Below are 19356 nucleotides of genomic sequence, written 5' to 3' on the forward strand. Positions count from 1 at the left end.
GGTCGTCAAATCCTTATTTTATTTATTGTTATTATTTTAAGGAAAAGAAAAAAAAACATGCATCATCAAACCCGGGCTTGTGTACAACTTCGTTTAAAAGTCTAAATACAACTGAAACATTTGTTTCCATGCAAAGACAAATATATGATGTACCTCCAATATTGATTGGAAAATACTTTAACCGATATTTCCCACACACTCTCTTGTTGAGGAATAGTGGCCAAAGTTACGATGTTGCCAAGGTCAAATTTTGCCGCTCTACGATTTTGAGGAACATGCACACATGAAAAAATTCCAGTAGAAAATAAAATATGTATAAAGTCTACATTCTTCAAAATTATGTTATCTAATAAGACATATTAGATATGTATTTATCAAAAGAATATAGTCATTTAACTGACGTGTAATATGAAAAAAGTGGGAACACAAATCGCAAGAAACATGGCATTTAATATGCGATTATGTTAGTGGCCATTTCATTTAATCCAATACTTAACGTCTGCTGATCGTCATTGTGATTGATATAAAAAACCATATTCGATATAAGCGTCAAATAAAGAATCTTCCTGAACAAATTGTAGAAAAGGAAGTGAAAATGCCACTATGTTTGCTAATTTATACTGGCAATATCCCTTAAGGTTTGGTATGGCTGTTCTGGATCGCCTGTTCTTTGGCAACAGCAAACGCCATTTCCTCCACTGGATACGTTGCGACTTAGTTTTGGGCAACAGCAAACGCCATTCCCTTCACCCAAGGTCGCACGCGCCAACAAATGGACGAAGGTCAGCAGTCGATGGCACAGCATGGCCAGGAACTGTACGATAAGCAGGAAGCAGAAGATGAACAGAAACACTAGACCTGTAATAAGATATGTCATTGAATAAATTAATGTGTACATGTAATTTTCAGTCAAGAATAAGATCATGGGTTACTAAAATAAATGTATAATATGCAAGGATGTAATTTGGGTAAATCAATTTCCTAGGAAAAATAGAAAAATAAAAGAGAACAATATCTAATATGTAGTCGTTACGATGAAAATATCGTGCATTTTGTAATCATACGACACTTAACAACCCAGTAGTATGTAGGCCCACATTTGATATAAAATGGAAAATATAGGAACCTCATATTACCTAATGGATTATTCCCAAAAAGTTGGAGGTCGGGTTTTTCTGGGTCTGTACCCAAGTTACCAAGGGTGAGGAATATTGTGAGCCACAACGTGTTTACTACCGCAAACCACATCAGTGCCGTCTTGCGGAGATCTAACAGCTCATCTAGTAAATAATCAAAATGTTTGCCATGGGAGCGACACTGTTATGTTCTACATGGTTTATAAAATTTAATCATTTAATTCGTTTAAATAGGTAGTAATTAGATATTAGGTTAAATTAAGGATTAAGAAAAAATATTTACTCATGGGACCATTTACTTTTAAGTGCGTCCTCCTTTTCCTTGAATACTGCGGAAGGTTTCAAGCGCTTATCAATAAGATTTTTCCAAAATTCTTTCTCTCTTCTCACTTCTGGGGTGAGTGTATAAGACTTGCATCTTTTCAATTTTTCTCGGACCTTCATCAAGCTTGCTTCATCTACAAAAGCAGAAGAAGTGGAATCTATATAATCCAGTCACTACCTAGGTTCCTTTTGAGTTTCGATTGTATGCAATAATAATTACCTGGTGACGTGCTGATAAGAATGAATAATTCACTGATGAATATGATTTAGATGCAATATTACACTAGAGAACATCCATCGTAAACACACACACACAAACACACACACACACACACACACGCATATACTCAATGTACACATTATATCTATTTAGGATTGCCATGTGTGAAGAAAAGTTTCATGTTTCATGAACACAATAACATAAATTAGTTAGTAGAACATTAAAAATTCCACCAAGAGATATATGACCGTAATTTAATCTGTGTATAAATACAATAGATGATGGAGTCATAATTGAGACAGTCACCCATGTGGTCTTACCAAGAGTAGCCGGTCGAAGCTGCTGGATGGACTTGTACAGGCGCTTCAAGTGACCTGGTATGAGACAAAATGGCGTCAAGTTATAATGCAAAAACAGAAAAACATGCACTTACTAAATTATACGTTTTGTACTGCATTTAAAAGACAACATGAAAACTTACGCACACAAGCACGTCAATTACCGTGAACTGAGAAAAATGGCTTGGGGGGGGGGGGGGGGGGGGAGGGGAGGGGGGGGCTGTTGTAGGTCTACAATTTATGCAATTAGGCTATATGCATTGCTTATGGAAATCATCCAGTAGCTGACTGACGGAAAAATTAGAGACTGCTCGTCGACTGGGAGAAAGGAAAATGCTGACACTGTTCCCTGTCCTGCATTTTTTTTTAAATCTTGAATCGGGGAGATGAACATGCCTACACACAAACATTGGTTAAGAACGCAGGTAAAATCTGTACCGTAAACGTTTCATTTTACTGGCCATTCGGACCACCAATTTTCTAAAATCTTTTGGTTTGCATTACAAATCAGTGGTCCAAACAAACATGTCAATCAGAACTTAATTTTCAACCTATTACACATTAACATAGTTTTCTTAAAAAACTTTATTTTGTCAATCTTTCTGAAAAACTTCACTATTGGAGACAAACTCATAAATATCTATGGAAAACTGTGGATTAAAGTGATAATAACTCTTTGTTTTGGCCAAAAAATGAATTTTCCTGGAGTGAACAACAATTTTCTCATACTTACCAATGGTTAATGAATCCATTACATTCAAAGTTAGTCCCTGGTTTTTTTTCTAAATGTTTGGTTTTTTGTTAAAATCTCTTAAGAGATTTTAACATAGTATAGCCATCAATGGAGCTTACATCGTCTAAAGACAAGCTCAGATATCAGAATAATAGCTATAACTGCTGTTTTTGTGGTAAAACAGAATATATTATATTTCTATGAGTTATTCACAATGTTTTTATTATGAAATATAGATCTCATATGAAGAGTTATTATGCCTTTAAGGTTATTTTCATCGAAAAAAATATACTAGTCATGTTGGACCACTAAAATTACACATTCTGAAAACCTGGTCTGCACGGAATTTTACTGACCACAGGCGTCGGACCAATGACTGTAGTAGCACACTGTTCAGGTATTACAATAATATCTACCTGGTTTGTGAATTCCATATTTAATCCTCAGTTGATCTTTGTCTGTAGTGGTCATCAAGTCATCAAAGTTGTCTAGTAGTGCTTTCCTGTATCTTACAAGGCCAATGGAGGTAATCCACCTTTCCTGAAGTGTAAATCCATTATTTCAAAGGCGTGCTTACATCAATAAGGAAATTAGACAATGGATTAAATGTATCCTGTATGTTATTCCTATTCTCCTCGATAAAAAAGCAGATTTATCCACAGCACATATTTACAATAAAGTTTAATACACCCTCACCTTTGCTGCAGTGTCTGTTGGTACCTGTGGATCTATTTGAAAGGCGGGAAGTTTTTGTACCTCAGCGTGTACCAGGTTAACGTGGTCCCTGCTGATTATACCGACTTGGCGAATTTCCTGAAAAAGATAAAAGAAAAAAGTTTGTCGAGGACCATGTGTGGGCTAGGAATCTACATTTTTATGCTATCTATTGATAACAACAAATCAGTCTGACATAAGATCATTGTAGCTTGTATTTGTATTTAATTGACTTGAGATGGACTGTAGGCCTACCACATATTCTTCATGTAATGTTAGCATTGTTTAATTCCTGGGGCGATCGTAAATCATCTGCAGTTCTATCATATGACATTTAAAAATATACCTCTTTGCTCATCCCAGCAATAAAAGTGGTGTCGTCATAGCCAAGTTTTTTAAAATTGTCCTCACAAGCCTATAAAACAAGTTTGAAATAATGATAATAAAATTAAAATAAAACACTCAAAGCACTTCTAAGCAAAAGGCGTCTTTTATAATAATTTTTAAAAAATCAGCTTTTCATCACTTTTAAAAAATGAATTTAAATTATTAGGTAAAATCTTGTTGGAGCTTATAAGAGGTATTGTTTTTTGTGTTATTGTTAAAAATAACTTCAATATAATGCACAAATACAAGTGCCAAAATACAAACTTGACATTTATAATATGAAATTTTACTTTCAGAGTTATACCCAGGTTGAAATGCTTTTATTTAACGCTCAGATCTCACACAAAATATGTAATTGGAAAAGTGTGTAGGCAGGCGTGTCGCTACCAATTAACTGACTACACCATGGCTGTAGCACTGCTGCATTGCACAACTCTGGATAGAACACTGAAAATACGTGGTTTTCTTTATTGATTTTACCTGCACCGCCAAAGTAGATTTTACAGACATCCTGATTAGGCTTACGACGAAGCGTGTGCCGCGTCAAAAGTGACTAGGGTCAATAACAGCACCAGTATTTGGAGCAGATAACCCATTGGTGCCAAGACACCAATGATAGTTATCGAGAACAACCTGGACCACATAAAATACAGGAATAATCTGGGAACCACTTGACTACCATTTGACAGGGGTACCTTAGGAACAATTTTAGGGCACACTGTGAAAATGCCGGTTCAAACAGAGCACTTTTAATCGCAGATAGCTTACATAACCAAGTAAATGAGCAGCTACCCTGGTCTTCAAGATCGCCAGATTTAAAATACGTAGACAATATGTTGTTAGGTAATTACTCGCCGAATCAACAACCTACTTATCATACAACAAAACGCAACCAAATTGAACAGTTTTTGAGCGATATCTGGGATGTCTAAAAATCATTTCCAAGGATTGCCTTGCCGCTTGAGAGGCCTAGTAGCAGCCATGTGAGGTCAGACACACACCCGACCGTTACTATGACTAGACACTGACATGAGGTTCTTTGTGGGGCGTGTAACAGTTTTACAGATGACAATTTGGATAATATGGATATCCCAAAATATCACTTTTAATGGTTGTCGTATGACTTGGAATCAGCAATGAATGCTTCCATGGCGATTTCAATTTAAGTTACTAAAACAGCTTTTAAGCCTCAATTTCATTTATCAGTCAGAAAAATGGAATAATTTAATTAAAAAATTCGGAAAAGTATTCCATATTTAATGTCAAGCCTGTATTTATGTGTCGATATATTCAGGATGTGGTTACTCAGCAGCTGACCATCAGGGTTCAACGATACCTTGATTTCGTTCTGAAGAAACCTTGCAGACAACCAATTTTTCACTGAAATGGCGTCATGGCATCTATCTTCTCTGGCGCCTTCTTGTTCCTCTTCTACAGAGCCTAAAATTATAACACGCCATAATCCAACAGACTGCACTGATGAATACCCATAAAATTTGTTTTAAACCGATTCGTACTTTGTGGTTGATTTGACGTACGGCACACAGCTTGAAAAACCTCACGAATGGGATTTTGATTGTGTTGACCATACTTACACCTTAATGCCTAATACCATGCAGCCATCCTTTTCTGATGACCTGAATCATCGAAATGAGCCTTACTAGTATATTTCGTTCTTTACTCTTAACTCAATTGACTTATCCCACTCCACCTGAGTAAAATATTCCTAATTAATTACACGTCTAGTTTTAATGCTATACGAAGAGGCGTTCGTATGCCTTGTGCCACATAAAGCTCCTTTATTGGTATCACTGACCAGTAAAAACCAGTACTGCGAGGGCTCATTATAAAATAACATTCACTGTTAATGTGTTTACTATTTTTGGTTTACTCACCGCCTGCCGATGTATCATTTGCTTCGTCTGGTAGATTCGTGATCATCTCTACGTTGCCAAATTCGGGTGTATTTTTCTGAGCTGGGCAACTACAAAAATGTATCAAGTGGAACTTAATCACAACAAACAAATTGAGTCGAGGGGTGATATAATAAACCACGGGTACTAACTTAAGGAGCCTAAGTCTCCGATTCGTTATTGATATATTTTAAACACTGAATCTGAAGTCATTAAGATCATTGGCACTGGTTGGCATGGCTTTAGACAATAAGCTATTAGGCAGTTGTAAATAAAGTGCATCAGGTTACAGTTGTAGTTTCTTACATCTTATTTTCAAAGTACTAAAAAAACAGTGATTAACTGCAACGAGAAAAAACCTAAATCAATAACAAATTATTGAAATGTTCCAAACGTTATCAGCAACTCTCACAAAATTGGAACGGAATATTATTTGTTTAGTTTTTTAAGACATACCACGTCCCTTGTACTCGGTCCCATATTTCCTGAAGAGCGCTTTTCTCTTGACCAGATGTCTTTGCTTCCCTAGTCCCTGCAGCAACACGACAATATTAATAATTTTGATGAATCTCAAAATTATAAATCTTTACGCAAAGGTGTGTATTTGTTAAAATGAAATTCGGAAAGATAAGTTAAACAAATATTTACCATATCTAACTGGAAGTTACCGCACAACAGTCAAACAAGAAAATCTGTTGAGGTACATTGTATATGGTACCTGTACTAACCCCAGCTCTGATCCGTTATGTTACATATACTGTAGATACACTGTATATGGTACCTGTACATACCCCAGCTCTGATCCGTAATGTTACATATACTGTAGATAGTGAGGAAGAGAAAGCCAGCCGGTAGAAAGAACAGGTATGTGATACCTTAAAAATGCAAACGTATTAATTTAGGGTGAAACATGTAACTAATATAGTTGTCGCCACTAGATCAGCAAACACAATTGTTAACAGCACCGATACAGAGCAGGTGCCGTTGTCCTTTATTTGAATCAGTATTATTTTACAAAAATTAGAGATGAAAACACAGACACTAAAATATCAATAAGCACAATGTTTTTTTTTTTACATCACTTACGTATCCAATACTTTGTAAAAGGAGAAGAATAAACACAAGGGTTAAAAGGTGAAAAGGGAATGAGGATAATATCATTATAATATGTGAGCATATGAAGGGCACAGGGAGAAAATATCGTCTTGTTTTGTTCGTTTCGTTTTTTTTTTGTTCTTCCCTTACTCTTTTATTTTGTAGTTGGCAGGGGGTTAAAAAAGTATACCTCCAGAGTTAATTTTAAGCAAGTGAAGTGCGTTGCATTGACCCTTAGACCTGCTGTTGTAAGTTTTGTGGTACCCTTACCATGGAAAAGACACGTGAACTCCGTCGGATGCAATAATGCTGTTATCACAAACATCCCAGCTACTGCACAGACGTAAAGCGAACTAACCGGAACCGGCAATTCAGTCACACCTGAAAAATTATGTAAAACTTCTACCCGTGACTTTCAGCCAAAATAGGGCCTGCTGCAAATTTTGCAGCAAATTTTCTGCAATATTGCTTCAAATTGCAATTCCTTCTTGGAAATTTGCAGCACATCTGCTGCAATGTTATTGCATATTTCTCTAACAAACTCCCGCAAACTCGCTGCCGCTTACTTTTCATTTTGCTAAGGGAGATTAATGTATGTACTGTATAGTCATTGCATTGATCAATATGAAAAAAATGTATAATTAATTAAAAAAAAACATCACACAATTTAGTTAATTTGGATCTGTTGTTTGATCACTGTTCATTGATTATATGTAACTACTTACTTATTTGAGAGGAAATATATGTTAGGTTAAAGGTACTGAAGTCCTGCACCACCTGCCGTATGGTACCAATGAACGTCACCGCCATTACGATAGCAAAAATTGCACTGGCACCTATTGCTACCTGGTGATGCAAAAACACATTTGGTATGGATGTCCAATATGGTGGTTCTGACAGCATGCAGAAGGTTCAAACATGTAAGTTTCCCTTTCTCCCCCCCCCCCGCCCGCCCCCTGTCGAAAACAGTATGCAAAAGCGTATTTGGTTTATTATAATTTAACTTGACTGTACGTGTGCCGGAGTAACAGGATTGGTAGTCCTAGGAATGGAGGTCAGGGCTCCGTATCTCGAAAGGTTCGCTATGTTGCGCACGTGCGCAAGTGTCTCGATTCCATAACCGATTCTATTTCGAGATACGGGGCCATGGAATGGAGACACTTTAGCACGTGCGCAACATAGCGAACCTTTCGAGATACGGATCCCAGGACTCGAAAATGATCAGTGCAGGTTAGTCGCAGTTTTGGGGTTAGTACCTGTATACGGGGTAAGTATAATGGGGAACGGACTCTGGTTCCTAGCGGGCCACCATTTCTGTCAAACCAGTCAGGCTAGGGTCTGTACAATTTGTGTTTAATTATAAAATACGGGTACGAGTAAGCGTACATGTACGAACTTGGTTGCCTTGGTAAAACGTATCACTCACATTAATCTGTGTTTCATTTGAGGTGTACATGCAAATACTGAGGAACAAGAGAGCAACGACCACCAACACCAAGGATATGGCGATGTCGTTTATTCCAAATGCGTACTCCAAACCGCCTGCAAGTAAAAAAGGAAAGTGTCGTCTTATAGGTCTATTTGAATTGGATAAAAATAATAGTTGGATATAGTTTGTTGTGATACTGTAAGTAAATTTAAAAATATTCCCGAGGGGGTGGAAACGGTTGGAAGAGAGAGAAAGAAAAGACCGAAAGAGAGAGAGAGAAAGTGAAATCTCTGCGTGTGCTGATATATATATATATATATATATATATATATATATATATACCAGATATAACCAAAATAACGGTGGCTGGACCAATCAACGACGAAACCAGTAGAAAAAACTGGTATATCATGAAAGGGTACGTGATCCTTTCACTTGACGTCACCAAATCCTCGGCAGATTTCAGGAGAAGCCACATGTTTGCCATCGTGGATACGATCCAGCGTCTACGCTGTTTGAAGAATTCACCAAACGTCTCCGGACAGAACGTTTTGTCCTCTGCCACTGCACAATACTCTATCCCGCTTCGGTTCTTAACCTGAAACAAAAAACATAGTATATAAACATTAAGCTGTTAAACATTGTAAAATGATTCACTGGGGAGGGAAATGATCCCACACCCCGCAGCAGAAAGCATTGCATATAATAGTCCAAAAATGGTCCGCTTACCAAAAGAGTACACAGCCATCTGTCTTCCCCCATGTCTTTGTACAAGAACTCGAAGCCAGTCTTGGCGTCACTGGCGTACTCCGCCATTGTGCGTTTAAGAACGGACGTGCGATACATGGTGAAGCAACCAGGAGCGCACAGCACACTGCCAAGTACATGGTTGGCGACCTGAAACATTGGTCTTATCCGTATTTAATCAAGATTATTTAATACGTTACATTTTGGCGACGTAACCCAACATGTAAATGCATGTCCAACGTATAAAGGTGAGGTAAGAAAGAAAGTGATAAATCATGTCACATTTTAATTCCCTCAACACAAAAGTAGACTTCAAACTTTCACGGGAAAATATATATTTCGCAAAAACTTAGTAATTTAGTCTATCGGTCTTATAGCATTTCGTTTTTAATCTGATGTGAAATACTCTTTCCGTTTTATACGAATTTGGTTATTTATTAAGTATTGAATAAATTAGCTTCAATTATTTCTATATATTTTCTGAAATGTAATTCGTATTACAATCTGTAAAATTAACTGTAAAAATAACAATATCGAGATGGGGATAAGTATTATTCATATGATACTAGTAAGTGTATTTCACAGACCAATTTTCAGTTAGCCTACGCTACAATGATTTTGACATTATCAGATTGAACTCTCTTTTATATGTACTTTTTGCAGCCAATGGCCGATGGCATAGTCGAACACCTGGTAGGACACTATAGGTTGGACTTTGGACCCCAAAGGATGAGTGCGGCCACAGACGGCGCTGACACTATGGTCGTCGTCTCGCAGAAACACGTCAAACAACGCCTCCACGGAATCCAAGGTAAACTTGACATCTGCGTCTGTGGCAAGGATGAAGGTCTTTTTTAGACCTAAACGAATGAATGAAAATACAGGTAATATGCAGGCGTGCTATTAAATATAGACATGATCGATATAATGTATTAATTCATAAAAAAAGTTTTATCATTTTTCTCTGTCGCCGTATCACCGCAAGATATGACAAAATATCCTCTAAACCTGCTTGAATGATCCAGAGAAGCAGACAAACTGAATCCCACAGAAGCATATCAGTACAGAGGGATGACAAAAGTATTGCACCATCTTTTTTGTTGGCTTTGCAGTGGTGAATTTGAGCCAATTTCTATCATTGTGAAGTAACGGAAGCTCACAGATGAAAAAAGGAAAGAACATGTATCTCTCAGGGGTATAAATGTATCCCAGATAGCCGCAAGATATGGTGTGTCTGGCCAGAATGCGGGATATGCAGAAGGCTGGAGGGCACTGGTGATCAAAGGGTAGGATATTTTGAACCGTGCAGCAAATTAATATTACAATGGCCGCGCAATTTTCAGTTTTATAAAGACATAAGAAATGTTCAAAGAAGGCTACATGCTGCAGGAATTCACAGCAGGGTTGAAAAAAAGAAACCCCTTATCAGCGTGGTAAACAGACGGAGTAGATTTACATGGGCTGCAAGAACCAGTGCAATGCCTGAACTGGCGCTATTTTGTATTTTCTGGCGAATCTATCTTCATCTTGTGAGGGGACAAATGATAACAGGGATCATCATCTACTACTCGTATGCCAGATCGAGTTTGCATTGCCTCACTAGACATAATGAAAATCTGACTCCCTCCCATGAAAATTTGACTCCCCCTCCACAAAGCTTCATAAATATTATTTTATTTGAGTATATGACTGTGATCTTGTAGTATGTAAAATGGAGGATACATTGGCACTTTTTTACAGGTGAATATATTCATGAAAAAATAAGAAAATAAAAAATGTGCACTTAACCGCCCATTGTCTCCCCTATGAAAAAGCTATTTATTTGATATTGGATGATCATTTCTACATCTTTCCTTTAAATTTACTTTATGAAGATTATATTGGACATATTTGAAATTTTGACGGTAAAATTTAGGGTGAACCCCCCCCCCCAAAAAAAAAAAAAAAAATGAAAAATAAGAAAATTAAAAATGTGCATTTTATCACCCAAAAACTCCCCTTTGAAAAAGCTATCTATTAAATATTTGATAATCATTTCAACACCTTTCCTTTTAGGATACTTTATGAAAAATATATTGGAAATATTAAAAAGTTTGATGATAAAATACTGAGTGAAAGAATGAAAAAGAAATCATGAAAATCCTCATTTTTATACCCATGAGATTTGGGCTCCCATGAAGAAAAGGACCTATTTTATATTCAGTCACCATACCATTGCTTTCCACATAGTTTGCACAGAGATGTACATTTTATTATTTGAAGGTTTGGTGGTGAAATTTGTGGTGAATATTTTTAAAACAAGTATTCATCTTACTACCTGTAGGTCTTGCACTTCCATGTCAAAACGCTACATTTTTAACTCAAGAAATTGGCTCCATCGCCTTTTTACTGAATTCTTCTTATATAGCATACCCAGTAATTTACCATTCAAACTTTCAAATATTTCCAATATATTCTTCATAAAGGATCCTTAAAGAAAAGATGTCAGAATGATCATCAAATATCAAATAGTTTTTCATAGGGGAGTCATTGGGTGTTAGAATACAAATCCTTAATTTTTCTTACTTTTCATGCTTTTTTTAAATTTATTTTTTTCACCCAATTTTTTAACCATGAAACTTTCAAGTACTTTCAATATATTCCTCATAAAGTATCCTCAAAGAAAATATGTTAGAATGATCAACAAATATCAAATAAATAGCTTTTTCATAGGGGAGTCACTGGGTGTAAGAATACATAGGCTTTGTATTCTTAATTTTTCTTATTTTTTAATGTGTTTTTTCCGCCCAATTTTTTACCATCAAACTTTCAAGTACTTATAATATAATCTTCATAAAGTAACCTAAAAGGAAAGATGTTGAAATGATCATCAAGTGTCAAATAAATAGCTTTTTCATAGGGGAGTCCTTGGGTGGTAAAATACAAATCTTTAATTTTTTTATTTTTTCATGAAAATTTTCACCTGCAAACTAACAAAAAGTGCCAATGTGTCATCCATTATGCATACTACAAGATCATGGTCATTTACTCAAATTAAATGAGATTTATGAACGTTTTTTTTCGGGAGTCAAAATTTCATAGGGGGAGCCAGATTTTCATTATGAAAATCTGAGTGGGGAGTCACATTTTAGGGGAGTCAGATTTTCATGGTACACCGGCGTTACATCAACAGGGTGGACTGGCCTGCCCGATTACCAGATGTAATTCCAAATAAAAATTTGTGGAATAAGATTGGAAACCAAGTGACATAGAAACACCCCTTGCACAGAAATGTTCTAATTCGAAGTATCTTTAGAGCCTCGCCCAACACAGCCCAAGAAGATAGCTGTACCTTTAGCTGTCTATATCCAGATGGCTGATGGCCATACTGAGATCACATGCCTATCCTACAGAAGATAAATACTGACAAAAAGCAGGTGTAAGGGCAAAGCATTGGACTGTAAACCTGTTTTTAAAGATACTAACTTGACATTGCCATTCAATATTTACCACCGGAAAAATCTAACAAACAGCTGTTGTTTACTTCAAGAAACATAGTACAATACTTTTGTCACCCATCTGTACAATTGATAGTTTTAAATGGTAGGCTATTTGCCAAAACAAATTATACTGTATCTGCCGGTAGAAAAAATATATAAGATATACGTATTATGGTCTGTTATACATACCCGTCCACGTATTGAATAGGGTTTGTAAAACGTGTGATATATATATATTAGTCGAGGAGACTTACGATCTTCCCATGCATCATGCATCGCTTTATCACTTTCATCGCGTGGCTTGTTACTCAATAAATCAACGATATACGACAGGTACATGATCTGACTCCAACGTTTCTTGTTTTTCACCTGCAACAACAACCATTTGGGTTTTATTTGTAAAAGAAGGAACTCGTTCAGCGCAGAGTGATGGTATTATTAAATTCTCAAATATGAAGGACGGATAGACCAGGGGCGGCTATAGGCTGTCTTCTGGGTCTTCCAGAAGTCGGTCAGATTTTTCAAGTTTACATTGATGGCCATCTAGTTTTTTCTGTCGGAAGCCGGTCAAAATGGAGAATGGTTTGACAAAGGTAATTTGGAAGACTGTCAGAAAATAACTCTGGATCCACCCCTGTAAACGACAGCTTCAATTAGATATAGTTGTACCAAGCGGAGGAGAAAATTAGTCAATCATTTTAGTTGACTTACAAATATAGTGTTGTTGAAATAAATTGATCGTTGAGTATACAACATTATACTTAATCACAAGAAAGGGGGTTTCACCTTCTGGTTGTCCTTCAAGTGTAACACAACGCTCATTGAATATTGTCCAGAGTGGGGATCAAAAAATCCCCACACAAGTTGAAGTCCATAGGGAGTATCGTGCCTCTCGAAGCCAATGTTCCTTTCAGGATTACTTTCGAATTCTACCCCTGGAAAAAAATGTAAACCCATTTCCCCTTAGAAATAAGTGTTAATGAATCAATTAAATCCTGGCGAGAGGTAGTGGTAAGTTGCGGCATTGTGAAATGAAACATCGTGACGCATTTCTGGATAAAGTGCACGGTCTTTGTGATGTACTCATGATGGGTTGTGTTAGGAGTTAAGTCACAGTCATACTTATAACGACCTGTCTTTGTTTTCAGTTGTCGTAGCACAGTGTGTATATGATAATGAGCGCATTCAGGACAACTTGATCAGCGGACTCACGGATCCCCGGACTTTCTACGGCCGAACCACTAAAAAGGAAGCCCTGGACTAACTGATCCGCCGACTAAATATTGCCGACCCACCTAAAAGGAAGCTACCTAATCCCCTGATGGCCTCCCCGCCTTCACACGTTCCTTCGCTGTAGGGGCCTAGCAATTTAACCTTAAAACCAAGATTTTATCCGTTTAATGGGGCGTGTGGAGGCGAAAAGACAATCAGGGTATTAGGTTGCTTCCTTTTAAATGGGGTCGGCCATATTTAGTCGGCGGATCAGTTAGTCCAGGGACGGTCTGTTCTCAATGTCCGCATTCACAACCAAAATTGATCCGCGGACTAACAGATCCTCGGATCAAATATGGCCAACTCATTTAAAAGCATTCCACGTATTCCTGCGGGGTATCTATTCAATGTCCATTAGGAGAGAATGTGGCTAGCTTTCGAGTGGGCCGAGCGAATCCGAGGATTAAATTGTTCTGAATGCACCGAATGCGACCAATGATTACAGTTTATATTGACAGCTAAAATGTACAATAGTTAAATGTTAGGTGCTATGATCATAAAGGATAGTTACCAATGGACTTAGAAACTGACACGTTTTCAGCGTGCGTAACCTCCTGAACGTAAAACCGCTTGTTATTGATATAAACCTTAATGCATAGAATCGAATGTCAGAGCTACAAGACGCTTCTGAGGGGCTTACCGAAGACACTTCTCATCAATGACAAAAGATGCAGGGCATTTGCATTTAGGTGTTTGGACTTCTTCCTTTTGGTGTCGAACGCCCCGTCCAGCCATATGTGTGAATGATATCTTGGAGAGTTCTCATCCCTATTGTCTACCACATTCTTGATGGATGTCAGTAGCTGTCGCATCTCCTCTTCGGACTACATATAAATATACGTGCAGTTAGAAACCAGAGCTAACACGAAAAGCATTAAACACATCTAGCTACTGGTAAATTGTAAGTTAACAATAAATATCCCTTTGGATATTGTGCAAGCTTTAGGAAGCTGAGATTTTTTTTACTAGTAAATCATGTACAGGGGCCGGTTTCACGAAGCAGTAGTTAGTTAGCGATCGGTGGTTAGCCTCTCGCTAGTTATGAGTGCCGTTTCACGAAGCTATCGCTAGTTCTCTCTCTCGTTATTGTTACCATGGGTATTTAACGACCGGTCAGACCAGTTGCTAAATCTAGAGTTTAATCGTACGCATGCGTAATGAGTAAAATAGAAAGGTTGCTTAGACCACGACGTAGACCACGACCATCAGAGGCAGAATCTATAAGAATATACTTACGATGATGCAATTTACGAGAGGTTACGTCTGGCTGTGACAAAAAGAGCGGCAAAAAAGGTGGTGGAGATCCTTTTCGACGACCTCAAGGCAGACGTTCTTATGCATTTGCAGCCGCCAAACATTGGAGAGTTATTAGTGACACTTTTACGCAAGAGTTTCACTTCCGGTAGACTGTTTCGAGAGTGCGGTCAGTATAACGAGAGAACTAACGACCGAACTTTACGACTGAACATAGCGATGAGTTAACGACTGCTTCGTGAAACACCCCTCGAAAATCGCTAAAATCTTTCTCGTTAGCGAGATAGTTCAGTAGTTAGTTATTCTAACTAACGACTGTTTCGTGAAACGGGCCCCAGTTTCCTAAAGAAAGATGACTTTTTTACCATTTACACTGCAGCCAAAATTGATTCTTATTACCAACCCTCTCGTCTCCAAGGAGCATTTTTGTTAAAACGAGGTATTTGCAACGTTTTTAAAGAAAAGGCATTTAGAATGATTAAGACATTTAGTTAAGGAATGCTAATTTTCATTTAACGTGTGACAAGTAAAGTTATCAATGTGTCATTTACAAACATTTTAGGAAAACGGTCATTTTATCAATAATTTACTGGTCATTTAATTACAGAAAAGTGGATTTGATTTAAGTAAAAAAAATATTGAACTCGGTAATTTTTCATCGTGAAATATAGCAATTATAAAAGTAATGATTATGATTTTATACCTAACAAAGACCGTTCATTTATCTTCCTGCTTTCGAGTTCAAATTCCTTATTGCACTGCAATTGGCATTCACCTGTCTGTTTCTAACCGGTTAGAAAATGCAGTAGTATCGAAGTAGCAAAGAAGCATTAACGCAGTAGTGGTGTGGAGCATATTTGCAGTAGAAATGCAGTATAGCCTACATCAATTCTACTCCAAAAAGTAGAAAGGTTTGTACAGAGAAAAGCATTAATGCAGTAGATTAGCAGCATGATAGAAGCATGTTTCAAATATGCTAATTAGTTCCCAAATCGAAGCAGATTTGAGGCATGTTTGCAGTATGATTGCAGTAGTCTGCTGCGCAGGAGTATGTACTGCGTTTTCGTGCGGGTAAGAAAAAAAAAGAAATTACCAGGCAAACACATTTTTGCTACAAATACATATCATGTCAGCCCTAAATTTTGTTTTGATATTATGTGTAGCAGGCCAGTTCCCAGTCTAGGCCAGTTACCTATTGAACTAGGTCATGTCTCATTTGGGGTCTGGTCTAAGTCAGACTGTAATGGACTCTCTGCATTGTTAGAACCATAATAAGCCAAAGGTTGAGTTGCTTGTTTGTGTGGCATCAATAAACTGTAGGTATCATAGGTCAAGGTGTATCATATTTAACTTCAGGTCTGGCAAATAAGATTTAGTCGTATTCATTTTATGTAGTTTGAAAAAATCTGATTATGATACTTAAAAAAAATTAATTCATAAGTATGTAAAGAAAAGGCATTTAGAATGATTAAGACATATAGATAAGGAATGTTAATTTCATTAAAGATGTGACAAGGAAAGTTATCCATGTTTCATTTAAATTCAGGAAAACGTCCATTTTCTCATGAGTATACTGGTCATAAGGGAAGTGTGGTGATTTATATTTAAATGTCTATGCAATAGTCTTTAAAATGCATCATTATTCGATGTTTCTTTAAACTAAATATCATTTGCCAGACCTCTTATATGGTATACCCTGATTTATAACACCTGCAATTTAATTACATGCCACGCAAACAAATTGGCAGCTCACCTTCAAATTTCTTGGCCAATTAACATGCTCATATTGGTTTTTAAAATGAAAACACCCAATTGGGATCTGGCCTAGAACAGATCCTTATTGGGATCTGGCATCGTCCACTTAGTAACTGGACTGGATTTGGATCTGGCCTGTGACACATGCAAATGGACACGATGAAGTCATACCTCATTATACATTGTAGTACAAATATAGATCTGGCATTCCTTTCTCTGTAGGAACACAGGTTTGTAATGTGGGTCATTTTTTCCCGTTCTTCTATTCAGCCATAACCATTGCTCAGTAAGAATCCCATTGTAGGTAGGGAGCCAGAACAACTGCCAAAAACAAATAATAATAATAATAATAATAATAATAATAATAATAATAAAGACGAGAGAATTGACCATCAGTGAAAAACTATATATTTGGAACAGGAATTTAAGACCTAGTTTGGGAGCTCTTATATAACACTTAGGCAAAATGAGGAATCAATGTTTGGGTCTTGTCTCACCAAGTGCAAAACGAAAAAAGTTGATGACATATTTAAGTCAGGGATTTTGCATACCCGAGTTTCCTTTGAAATCTTTGGTGCATCGTTCATTGCTAGCCACACTCCGACTGAGATAAAGTTCGCAGCGAAGAGACAGACTAGGACAAGTGCATTCACTGTCGAAGATTCAGTCCTAAGTTGATCGCACTGGTAATCAGGTAGTAACACGTTGCATACTGGATAAAATCCAACGACAAATGCCGACAGAGGGGTCGCCAACGCCATGGGAACAAATGCCATAGAAATGTGCCTCTTTCTTAAAACAAACCTAATGTCCAGTGCGGTTGCCAACCATGTTAAGACATACGCGCTGAAACTGGTCAGAACATTTGTCATGAAGTACCAAAAGAGACGGTGTTCTCTTAGCCCAATGACCCAAGCATAACCCTGATTTTCGTAGACAGCTCTGATGAAATCATCATCATGGGAGTAATATAACCCAAACAAATACAAAGTCAGCGGCGTCAAAACTATCTTCTCCATGTTTGTTAAAAGTCCAGCCTTCCACCGTGGAGAATTGGCCATGCTGCGAGACTTGTTGGCTGATCTAGAAGCTGTTGATTGATATTTCAAAATTCCAGGGAACCAGGCCAGAGAAAAACAGGCAACAGACGCCGCAATTGACCATGACAGAGTTCCCAGCTGACCAAAAGAAGTACTAGACTTTTCCATAATTGCATACACCGTTATTACCACAAGCCCAACGATGTTCAAAACGAAGGCTACAATTGCCAAAATGGTAGCAACATTTTCCTCGGGACAGCGACTTCTACTGTTACTGTCGGGGTTTGGGGATCTGTTTCGTCTCGTCATCATGTTGTCAAGAATATTCCAGGCGTTGTAAGCTGTGAAAGCGAACGTTCCCATCAGCACGCTTGTGATCCCTGTCGCATGAGTATACACAGTGGTGACAAGAATCCAGAGTCCACCAACTTCTAAAACACTTGACACAAACCCCTGAAATGAGAAATGGCGCATTTGGAGATTTTCGGAAAGAAAATTTGTTTCAGTTGCACGAAGGCAAGAATAATACAATGTAAAAATTGATATATACTTAAGAAAAAAAATCTATCTGTTTCGCAAGATTTGTTCCAGTTTGGCGAAGGCATGCACTTGTAAGGTGACATGTTGTGTGTGAAGGCAAGTGTTTGAACTCCCAAGACGAAACTACATGTACGTTGGGTTTATTGATTATCCTGACATTTCGTCTCCCTAATACAAAGAACGCTTTATATCAGAGTAATAATATACTTTGGCCTTTTTCGTCCAAATTCTGCCCATGGAATACAGCACATGTGCTGATTTATGTCCCGATTTGTTGAAAAAATTCGATGCACATCAAACCGGCCGATTTGGTACACATGCTAAGGTTATCACTGAACTCAGCGTATTTTCGTCTTAAGCCTCGGTCACAACCTGCCGTACGGGCTCTTACGGGCTGTTTGCGTCCACATTTTGCGCAGAATCTCACGTCCCACGCAAGTCCATCTTACGCAATTTCGAGTTCGAGGACAGCCCGTAAGCACGTACGGAGGATGTTGGACATGTCCAAAAGATTCTACGAATAGCCTGCAAACATCGAGGCTGCAAGCGTAACTTGCTACCCTCGCACGGAGTTAGCAAGAGAGACGCGCGTTGTGCAAGACGCACGTCGCAAACACGAGCAAGTGTCCAAGTGTTGAGTAAGGCGCACGCCCTCACAACTAACGAACAGATTCGAGAGCACACCGGGAATGCGTCGCACGTGCGTCACCACCTCGCATGGTGTATAAAAGGCGTGCTCACGACGTACGCTCGTGTCTTTACAATGAACGTCGACTGTGTAACGTGTACAACAATTTTCAAAATTTTCAAATTTGTGCTCAATTTAGTTTCTATTATGCCTCCAAAAGGCAAGAGAAAGAAGCATACATAGTAGAAAAAAGGGAGGAGGAAAAAGAAAGAAGGGGAGAACAGGAAGCAAAACTGATGCATGCCGTGAGTACATTACCACAAACGTGTGAGGTAAGTGTGAAGCAAAACTG

General features: G+C 37.8%; 1 protein-coding gene across 1 annotated transcript in view; it reads right to left on the reverse strand.

Moving 5' to 3' along the window:
* LOC106175109 (chitin synthase chs-2) overlaps positions 1 to 19356 on the reverse strand; it is a 22219-nt gene continuing 2863 nt past the window's right edge. Inside the window, exons 2-23 of the mRNA XM_087014641.1 lie at positions 17348 to 18289; positions 16968 to 17117; positions 14428 to 14611; positions 13302 to 13450; positions 12770 to 12884; positions 9691 to 9896; positions 9019 to 9186; positions 8632 to 8887; positions 8287 to 8402; positions 7586 to 7706; positions 7131 to 7241; positions 6494 to 6640; positions 6222 to 6297; positions 5748 to 5836; positions 5189 to 5292; positions 3812 to 3880; positions 3448 to 3564; positions 3168 to 3291; positions 2001 to 2054; positions 1436 to 1594; positions 1137 to 1280; positions 1 to 858 (exon numbers count right to left, since the gene is read on the reverse strand). Coding sequence (XP_086870767.1) covers positions 611 to 858; positions 1137 to 1280; positions 1436 to 1594; positions 2001 to 2054; positions 3168 to 3291; positions 3448 to 3564; positions 3812 to 3880; positions 5189 to 5292; positions 5748 to 5836; positions 6222 to 6297; positions 6494 to 6640; positions 7131 to 7241; positions 7586 to 7706; positions 8287 to 8402; positions 8632 to 8887; positions 9019 to 9186; positions 9691 to 9896; positions 12770 to 12884; positions 13302 to 13450; positions 14428 to 14611; positions 16968 to 17117; positions 17348 to 18289 — 3849 coding nt within the window. The 3' untranslated portion in view covers positions 1 to 610. The remainder of the gene's footprint in view (positions 859 to 1136; positions 1281 to 1435; positions 1595 to 2000; positions 2055 to 3167; positions 3292 to 3447; positions 3565 to 3811; positions 3881 to 5188; positions 5293 to 5747; positions 5837 to 6221; positions 6298 to 6493; positions 6641 to 7130; positions 7242 to 7585; positions 7707 to 8286; positions 8403 to 8631; positions 8888 to 9018; positions 9187 to 9690; positions 9897 to 12769; positions 12885 to 13301; positions 13451 to 14427; positions 14612 to 16967; positions 17118 to 17347; positions 18290 to 19356) is intronic.

The sequence above is a fragment of the Lingula anatina genome, chromosome 6 (genome assembly GCF_051362555.1).
Source record: "Lingula anatina isolate TDL-2025a chromosome 6, LinAna3.0, whole genome shotgun sequence".
In the NCBI taxonomy this organism is placed as follows: Eukaryota; Metazoa; Brachiopoda; class Lingulata; order Lingulida; family Lingulidae; genus Lingula; species Lingula anatina.